The 10,485-nt window shown below is 39.8% G+C and overlaps 1 protein-coding gene across 1 annotated transcript in view; it reads right to left on the reverse strand.

Moving 5' to 3' along the window:
• The window catches only part of COLGALT2 (collagen beta(1-O)galactosyltransferase 2), a 127,127-nt gene that overhangs the window by 34,320 nt on the left and 82,322 nt on the right, over positions 1–10,485 (reverse strand). Inside the window, exon 5 of the mRNA XM_004372909.2 lies at positions 809–1,013. Within this exon, the coding sequence (XP_004372966.2) occupies positions 809–1,013 (205 nt within the window). The remainder of the gene's footprint in view (positions 1–808; positions 1,014–10,485) is intronic.

Below are 10,485 nucleotides of genomic sequence, written 5' to 3' on the forward strand. Positions count from 1 at the left end.
AAGATTACAGCCTATGAAACCCTATGGGGCAGTACTACTCTGTCACATGGGATTGCTATGAGTTGAAAATTAACTCCAAGGCACCTAACCATAACAACATATATACTATATAATATTATGTGTGTGTGCGTGTGTGTGTATTTAAAGTTTTTTTTGTTTTGTTTCTTTTTTTTTTTTTTTTGCTGCTTCTGGTTCTCTAGAGAACATTGACTAAGACATTGTCTTAAGTGGAAGAAGAGTGCCCTACCCTCTCCGTTTTTGGTTCCATGACTGGAAAGCATCCATGATGGTGAGACATTTTAGATCATGTAGATAGGAACAACACCTCAGGGACAGTAGAGAAGCGGTATAGAAGGAGCCTGGGTCTCTGACTTTGTGGAACATAGCCATTATACCACCTCAGACTTTTTTGAAAAGAAATAAATTTCCATTGAGATCTTTGCCAGTGTTGTTTTGGGTCTGTGTTACAGTTTCCTAATTAATAAAGGGACTCCCATTATGAACAACAGCATTGCAGAAGCATCATAGAAAACCAGTCACTTCCCCATGACTTACCTCTCCTTACACTCGCCTCCTCCCCCCAAAAAAAGATAGTGGATTCCTAGGCAGGGGCCAGTCCTGGCTCTTGGTCATTGGTGCTCACAGTGGGTGCGGGTATGGTTACTGCAGACAATTAAGTGCATCTAACACTACCTGAAAAGGAATTCTATTTCTTTAAATAGGAGTTCTCTAATAAGATGCACAAAACAAAGGAGCTGGTCATTTGCAGTATTTCCATGGAGGACGTAAAACCAAACACAAACAGTACCTGCTTGCCTGCTGGAAAAAGCAAAGACCATGATGTCGTCAAAGGTCCAGGTGTAGTCTTGGTGCGGGGGGTAGAACACCAGCTTGTCAGAGGCCTCCTTCCTGAGGTCAATGAGGAATGTGGAGTGGACCATGGGGACGGGAAAGCAGCCCGTCCTCTTCCATTCTCTAATCTGAAGGTAGTCGGGGGTCCGTTTATAGAAGCCCTGTAAAAGAAGAGGTAGGTGAGCTGTGACATCTGATCTGAGGGCTGCTTCTCTCCCAGTCATCATCTAGGCTGATTCGTTCTAAGCCATCACCCAGTAATGGAAGCTCCAGACAAAGCCACCTCACACGTCTTTTGGCCTAGGAATTTTCAGCTGAGCTCAAGGAATATTCTCTACGTATAAAACAACCCTCAAAGGGTCTTGATTTCAGAAATTATTTTGGTTTCAGCATAGCTGATTTAATAATTATATAAAAGTGTATTTTAAGTAAACTTAAGATTGAAGATGAAGTATGACTACATTGTTGTTGTTGGTAGTTGCCGTCCAGTTGATTTTGACTCATGAAGACCCCATGTGTGCAGAGTAGAATTGCTCCATAGGGTTTTCAAGAAGCAAATCGCCGGGCCTGTCTTCTGAGGCATCTCTGAGTGGGTTCAAACTGCCAACTTTTCAGCTAGTAGTCAGACACTTAGCTGTTTGTACCATCCAGGGACTCCAATGACTACATTAGGATGTGGAATAGCATAGTGGTGAAAAGTATAGCTTTTGGCATCAGACTGCCTGAGTTCAAATCTCACCTCAGCCACTTATTTGCTGTGGGTATTACTCAAGTTATTCAAGCTTGCTGTACCTATTTCCTCATCTGTAAAGCTAGGATGATAATACTATCTATTCTATAGGGTTGTGTCTGATAGGATTAAATAAGGATGTTGTTGTTATTACTAGGTGCCGTTGAGTCGGTTCAGACTCATAGCAACCCTGTGTACAACAGAAGGAAACACTGCCTGGTCCTGGGCCATCCTCACAATCCTTGCCCATTGTTGCAGCCACTGTGTCAATCCATCTCGTTGAGGGTCTTCTTCTTTTTCTCTGACCCTCCACAAGCATGATGACCTTCTCCAGGGACTGGTCTTTCCTGACAACATGTCCTAAGTAGTGAGACGAAATATTGACATTCTCGCTTCTAAGGAGCATTCTGGCTGTACTTCTTCCAAGACAGATTTGTTCATTCTTCTGGCAGTTCATGGTATATTCAATATTCTTCACCAATACCATAATTCATATGCAACAATTTTTCTTTGGTCTTCCTTATTCATTGTGCAGCTTTCACATGCATATAAGGCAATTGAAAATACCACTGCTTAGGTCAGGCACACTTTAGTCCTCAAAGTGATATCTTTGCTTTTTAACACTTTAAAGAGGTGTTTTACAGCAGATTTGCCCAGTGCAATATGTCATTTGATTTCTTGACTGCTGCTTCCATGGGTGTTGATTATGGATCCAAGTAAAAAGAAATCTTAACAATTTCAATATTTTCTCTACTTATGATGTTGCTTATTGGTCCAATTATGAGGATTTTTGTTTTATGTTGAGGTGTAATCCATACTAAAGGCTATAGTCTTTGATCTTCATCAGTAACTGTTTCAAGTCCTCTTCAGTTTCAAGAAGCAAGTTGTGTAATCTGCATATCAAAGGTTGTTAATGAGTCTTCCACCAATCTTCATGCTGCATTCTTCTTCATATATTCCAGTTTCTTGGATTATTTACTCAGCATACAAACTGAATACGTATGGTGAAAGGATACACCCCTGACTCACACCTTTCCTGATTTTAAACCATGCATTCTCCCCTTGTTCTATTTGAACTACTGCCTCTTGGTCTATGTGCAGGTTCTGCATGAGCACAATTAAGTATTTCGGAATTTCCATTCTTCTCAATGTTATCCGTAATTTGTTATGATCTACACAGTCGAATGCCTGTGCATAGTTAATAAAACACAGGTAAACATCTTTCTGGTATTTCCTGCTTTCATCCAAGGCCCATCTGACATCAGCAATAATACCCCTCATTCAATGTCCTCTTTTGAAACCAACTTGAGTTCTGGCAGTTCTCTGTCGATGTACTGCTGTAGCCACTTTTGAATTATCGTTAGCATAATTTTACTTGTGTGTGATATTAATATTGTTCAATAATTTCCGTATTCTGTTGGATCACCTTTCTTTAGAATGGGCACAAATATGGATTTCTTCCAGTCAGTTGGCCAGGTAGCTGTCGTCTAAATTTCTTAGCATAGATAAGTGAGTGTTTCCAGCTTTGCATGCATTTATTGAAACATCTCAGTTGGCATTCTGACAATTCATGGAGCCTTGTTTTTCATCAATGCTTTCAGTGCAGCTTGAACTTCTTCCTTCAGTACTATCAGTTCTTGATCATATGCTACCTCCTGAAATGGTTGAACGATGACCAACTCTTTTTGGTATAGTGACTCTGTATTCCTTCCATCTTCTTTTGATGCTTCCTGTGTCTTTCAATATTTTGCCCATAGAATCCTTCAAATATTGTAACTAGAGGCTTGAATGTTTTCTTCAGTTTTTTGAGCTTGAGAAATGCTGAGTGTGTTCTTTCTTTTGGGTTTTCTAACTCCAGGTCTTTGTACATTTTACAATACTTTACTTTGTCTGCTCCTGCCACCCTTTGAAATTTTCTGTTCAGTTCTTTTACTTTATAATTTTTTCCATTTGCTTTAGCTACTCTACATTCAAGAGCAAGTTTCAGAGTCTCTTCTGACATCCACTTTGGTTTTTTCTTTCTTTCCTGTCTTTTTAATGACCTTTTGCTTTCTTCATTTATGATCCTTGATATCATCCCACAACTTGTCTGGTTTTCTGTCATTAGTGTTTAATGTGTCAAATTTGTTCTAAATTCAGGTGGAATATACTCAAAGTTGTACTTTGGCTCTTGTGGACTTGTTTGAATTTCCTTCAGTTTCAACTTGAACTTGTATATGAGCAATTGATGGTCTGTTCAGTAGTCGACCCCTGGCCTTGTTCTGACTGATGATACTGAGCTTCTCAATCATCTTTCCACAGATGTAGTCAACGTGATTCCTGTGTATTCCATCTGGGGAGGTCTACATGTATAATTGCCATTTATGTTGTTCAAAAAGCATATTTCCAATGAATAGGTCGTTGGTCTTGTAAAATTCTATCTTGTGATCTCCAGCATCATTTCTATGGCCAAGACCATATTTTCCAACTACTGACCCTTCTTTGTTTCCAACTTCTGCATTCCAATCATCAATAATTTATCCATGCATTTTGATAGCATGTTTGATCAATTTCAAACTGTTGCAATTGGTAAAAATCTTCAATTTCTTCATTTTTGGCCTTAGTGGTTGGTGTGTAAATTTGAATAATAGTTGTATTAATTGGTGTTCCTTGTAGGCATTTGGATATTATCGTATCACCAGCAGGGTTGTACTTTAGGATAGATCTTGAAATGTTCTTTTCGACAATGAATGTGACATCATTCCTCTTTAATTTGTCGTTCCCAGTAGATCATATGATCATCTGATTCAAAATGGCCAATACCAATCCATTTCAGTTTACTAGTGCCTAGGATATCAATCCTTATGTATTCCATTTCATTTTCGATGACGTCCAATTTTCCTAGATTCATACTTCATACATTCCATGTTCCAATGATTAATGGATGTTTGCAGCTGTTTCTTCTCATTTTGAGTCATGCCACATCAACAAATGAAGGCCCCAAAAGCTTGACTCCATCCATGTCATTAAGGTCAACTCTACTTTGAGGAGGCAGCTCTTCCCCAGTCATATTTAGAGTGCCTTCCAACCTGAGGGGCTCATCTTCCAACACTATATCGGACAACGTTCCTCAGCTATTCGTAAGGTTTTCACTGGCCAATTTTTTTAGAAGTAGATTACTAGGTCCTTCCACCTATCTGTCTTTGTCAAGTCCACCTTGGGTGACCCTGCTGGTATTTGAAATACTGGTGGCATAGCTTTCAGCATCAAAGCAACATGCAAGTCACCACAGTACGACAAACTGAAAGACCAGCGGTGGTAAATAAATATAAATAACCTGAAAGGGGCTGAGAATAATGCCTAGTGCCCAGAAAGCATCAATAAATACTGGTTGTTATTATAATGACTATATTAATATGGCTAGTGCTTTTAAATAAGCATGCCAGTACTTAGACATGTAAATGAAGTTCTTCTTTCAATGCAGTTGTTGTTGTTATTTGCAATCTCTGACTCATAATGACCTAATCTATAACAAGACAAAACATTGCCTGGTCCTGCACCATCTTCATGGTCATTGGTATGTCTGTGGTTGTGGCTATTGTATAATGTCTTCCAACCTGGGGGGTTCATCTTCCAGTAGTATATTTAACAGTGTTCTCTTGTGATCCATAAGGTTTTCATTGGTTACTTTTTGGAAGCAGATTACCAGGCCTTTGCTCCTAGTCTGTTTTAGTCTGGAAGCACCACTGAAACCTATCCACCATGGGTGACCCTGCTGGTATTTGAAATTCCAGTGGCAAAGCTTCCAGTGTCATAGCAACACCCAAACCACCACAGTATGACAAACTGACAGGTTGGTGGTTCATGCAGTGACTTATTCAATATTCCCGTGGGGCTGCCACTCCTCCACACTTCTTAGGAATTCCATTTTTGCTTCTGCCTTCTGAGCAAATACATAGGACAACCAGTCTCTTTACTTTGTGTTTTGGACACACTGGTTTTCAACAACTTTGTCATTGCTCAGATGTTTTCCTTCCAAATTTGACCGTTCATTCAACAAATGTCTACTGAAGCACTGTATTAGATGCTGGAGACTGCAAATAAGACGGCCCCTGTCTTAGCCCTCATGGGGCATAGAGTCTAGGAAGAGGTTTCACTTCAGTAGCACCCATTATAATTTCACTACTTCCAAAAATCAAATTCATTCCAGAAATTATGAAGATTTATCCCAGCAAAACATATTTAAAAGTATGCAGAAGCTTTCAAAGGCATTTCCAAAACTCTCCTGGGCAATGGCAGGCTCACTGGAAGGAGTGTAAAGTGTTAGAAGGCCAGCACTGTGAAGGGTACAGTATTCTGGATGCATAAGTTCTAGCATGTTCATTAACCAATCACATTACTTTATGGTCACATTTCCTGTTGCAAAGTCAGCACCCTAGCCTCTTCTACTTCTCCAACATTGCCTTCAGTGTCTACGAGAGCGCTCTAGCTGAGTTAACCCTAAAACTGACCTCACAAGTTAAGACCTGGAAGATGTGAGTTTTAGAGCCATCTTAACCATCTTCCAGCTACTTGATCTTAGGCCATACTTAACCTCTTCGAGCCTCAGTTTCTTCTCCTGAAAAATAGGTTAATAACTGCTTTGTCTACCTCACAGGGCTATAGAATGGATCACCATGTAATAAGGTCTACGATGTGCTAAGGTCTATTGCAGTTTGAAAACCTCAGTTCACCACATAAAGTATTATTATTACTGTAATTTTTTATTTAGTCTTTAACTTAAGGGTTGCTTAGCAACCTCTGTGGGTTCTCTTAATGCTTCAGCTTATGATCATGTCTGGCAAGGGATAAAGGGAACTCTGGTTCTTTAAAGGACTGCCTAAGGACCCATGCCAAATATAACGTTCTAGACTACTTGGGAGCAATATCCTCAAAATGAGAAGCTTGGAAAATTCATGACAATGATGAATCACTGGATATTTTGGAGGAAAAAATGAAGCAGAGAGGGAGAAAGAATTAATGTGCCTCCTGCTAAGAGGCGGCGGTGATGGATGTGTTTCAGGCCTCTCTTTTTCCACATAAGCTGAATGTTGTTGGTCATAATTCCTGTTTATTGACCAGACAGCACCAGGGTCATTTTGTCTGGGATGTGTTTAAAGGCTCTGGAAATCAGGGCCTGCCTTGGGCTTATGAAGTCATTGGCTGTTTCTGTTCCTGGCCTTGAAGAATCCTAACTGGGGGTGGTAGAAAGCCAAAAACAGGTGGAGAAAAATTAGAATCGCCCACTAAATTGCTCAGGTTTTACTTTTACTGTGCAAAACAAGTGAGCACATGTCTCCCTGTTTGCTTTTAATGATTAAAGCAAAAAAGGAGATAATAAACACCCCGAGGCTGCGGTCACTGGGATAGCTTACCCTTGTTGGTGGCATCAAAGCAAAACCTCTGAGTTATTTGTAAACTAGCTGATGTCAAGTTGCTAGCATGAAATTGGCCATGGCAGGACTATTTATACCATGAAAACTGGGCAAACACTACCAAATAGGGGTTTTCTTCCTAGGTAAGTTGTTAAAATACTTAGCAGCACACCACTGGCATCATTCTTCATCCCAAATCAACCCAAATATAAAGGAGAGACTCAAAATTTAGCCCTTCGGCCATGAAACGCATTTAACACACGATTTTTTCCCTGTTGTTGTTATTGTTAGGTGCTGCTGAGTCAGTTATATCATGTCCAACAGAACGAAACACTGCCCTGAGCACTTCTTTATCCTACATTGTTATATATTCTATTGATCAGTTTAATTTCTCTCTCTAATTCATTAACTAAAGCACAAAATATAACCAGCAGTAAGCATGCACTCTAACAGACCTCTAGACTTTGAAGATTTTTTTGTGGGGAGGAGAGAATGGAAATAAAAAATTTTGTGAATACAAGCTATCCACGGTATTTAAAAAAAAATTTATTTTATTGTGTTTTAGGGGAAAATTTACAGCACAAATTAGTTTCTCATTCAAAAATTTATACCCAGATTATTTTGTGACATTGGTTGCAATCCCCACAATGTGTCAGCACTCTCTCCCTTTCCCTTTGTACCCTGGGTTCCCTGTGTCCATTCGTCCAGTTTTCCCATCCCTTTCTGCTTTCTCATCTTTGCTTTTGGGCAGGTGTTGCCCATTTTTCTCGTATATTTGATTGAACTAAGAAGCACATTCACCACGTGTGTTATTGTTTGTTTTATAGGCCTGTCTAATCTTTGGCTGAAAGGTAGACTTCGGGAGTGGCTTTAATTCTGTGTTAGAAGGGTGTCCAGGGGCCACAGTCTCAGAGGTTCCTCTAGTCTCTGTTAGACCAGTAAGTCTGGTGTTATTTTGTGACTTTGAATTTTGTTCTACATTTTTCTCCTGCTCTGTCCTGAATCCTCTATTGAGATCCTTGTCAGAGTGGTCGGTGGTGGTAGCCGGGCACCATCTAATTCTTCTGGGCTCAGGCTAGTGGAGGCTATGGTTCATGTGGTCCATTAGTCCATTGGACTAATATTTTCCTTGTGTCTTTGGTTTTTCTTCATTCTCCTTTGCTCTGAACATGATGGGACCAATTGTTGTATGTTAGATGGCCGTTTGCAAGTTTTTAAGATCCCAGATGCTACTCACCAAAGTAGGATGTAGAACACTTTCTTTATGAACTATGTTATGCCAATTGACCTAGATGTCCCCCGAGACCAGGGTCCCCAGCCCTCAGCCCCAGTAACTCGGTCCCTCAGGGTGTTTGGATGTATCTAGGAAGCTTCTACGGCTTTGCCTTGGTTAAGCTGTGCTGACTTCCCCATATTGTGTGTTGTCTTTCCCTTCACCAGAGTTAACACTTGTCTAACTATCTAGTTCGTGGTTTCTCCTCCCTTCCCTTCCCTCCCTCATAACCATCAAAGATTGTTACTTTTTGAGTGTGAACCTTTTCTTGGGTTTTTATAATAGTGTCTCATACAATATTTGTCCTTTTGTAATTGACTTATTTCATTCAGCTTAATGCCCTCCAGATTCATCCATGTTGTGAGATGTTTCAAGGATTTATCATTGTTCTTTACCATTGCATAGTATTCCATTGTGTGTATGTCCTATAGTTTGTTTATCCATCCGTTGATGGAACAGGTTGTTTCCATCGTTTTGCTATTGTGAATAATGCTACAGTGAACATGGGTGTGCATATGTCTATTTGTGTGATGGCCTCATTTCTCTAGGATATATTCTTAGGAGTGGGATTGCTGGATCGTACAGAATTTCTATTTCCAGTTTTTTAAGGAGGCACCATATCATTTTCCACGGTGGTTGTACCATTTTACATTCTTACCAACAGTCCATAAGAGTTCCAATCTCCCTGAAACCTCTCCAACATTTGTTATTTTCTTTTCTTTCTTTTAATAGTGTCAGTAATGTCAGGGTGCTATGGTATCTTATTGCAGTTTTGATATGCATTTTTCTAATGGCTAATAATTGCGAGCATTTCCTCATGTGTCTGTTAGCTGCCTGAATGTCTTCTTTAGTGTCCATGGCAGTTTTAATTATTAGAATTCTTTGGAAATAAGTATAGAAACATATATTAAAAGTTATAAAAAGATCTATACTGTTTGACTTAGTAGTTCTACTTCTGAGAATCTATACTAAGAAAATAACCTTAAATACAGAGAAGTTTATAGTGATAGTGATTATTATAATAGTAAAAAATTACAAGCAACTTAAATGTTTATTAAGTTGAGTACAGCTGCTTGATGTTATATGTTGTTGTTAGGTGCCATCGAGTCGGTTCTGACCCGTAGTGACCCTATGGGACAGAGTAGAACTTCCCCATAGGGTTTCCAAGGAGCGGCAGGTGGATTTGAACTTCCAAGATTTTGGTGAGCAGCCAAGCTCTTAACCACTACACCACCAGGGCGCCCGATGTTATATAACTATTAAAAATATGCCAAGCTCCCTGACAGGGAACACAACAGAGAGTCCTGGATGGAGCAGGAGAAAGGTGGGGGTGCAGAACTCAAATTCTGGTAAGAAGACCAGACATAATGGTCTGACTGAGACTGGAGGAACCCCGGAAGGCATGTCCCCTGGATTCTCTATCAGCCCAGAACTAAAACAATTTCCAAGGCCAGCTCTTCAGACAGGGATTGGACTGGACTGTGGGACATAAAGTGATACTTGTGAGGAGTGTGCCTCTTAGCTCAAGTAGATACAAGAGACTAAATGGGCAGCTTCTGTCCAGAGGTGAGATGGGAAGGCAGAGAGGGTTAGGAGCTGGTTGAATGGCCATGGGGAATCAGGGATGGAAAGGAGGAGTGTGCTGTCACAGTATGGGGAAAGCAATTTGAGTCACATAACAATGTAGGTATAAATTTTTGTAAGGGAAAAAAAATAAAATAAATATGCCAAGCTGCTACCTGTGGTGTTGTTACAGTGGTGGGGATTAACGTGATCTTTATTTTACTTTTCTCCATCTCTAAATTGTTTTTCTATACTGCTCTTATGTTAGTTTTCAATGACAAAAAAAAAAAAAACACTATTTTTTTAGAATCCTTAAATCATAGAGAAAAAAGGCATAAATTCCAGTATGTTATGTTAATTAAAGCTTCTAAGGGAAAGCTCATTAGTATATTTTAATCATAATTCATTTATATAGAGGAGCCCATTGGATTGTGGCACTGGACCTGGATTTACAACCTTTCTGGAAAATGTCACTCTAGTAACCCAATGACATGCAAGTTTCAAGGGAGGAACAAAGAAAAAGGTGAATGGGGCTACTGCTGACACAGGACTATCTTGTTAAAACTTGTGGCCTTAAAGGAAATGAACAGACACTTCACCAAAGAAGACATTCAAATGGCCAACAGACACATGAGGAAATGCTCGCGATCACTAGCCATTAGAGAAATGCAAAT

This window comes from Trichechus manatus, unplaced genomic scaffold (genome assembly GCF_000243295.1).
Source record: "Trichechus manatus latirostris isolate Lorelei unplaced genomic scaffold, TriManLat1.0 scaffold00021, whole genome shotgun sequence".
In the NCBI taxonomy this organism is placed as follows: Eukaryota; Metazoa; Chordata; class Mammalia; order Sirenia; family Trichechidae; genus Trichechus; species Trichechus manatus.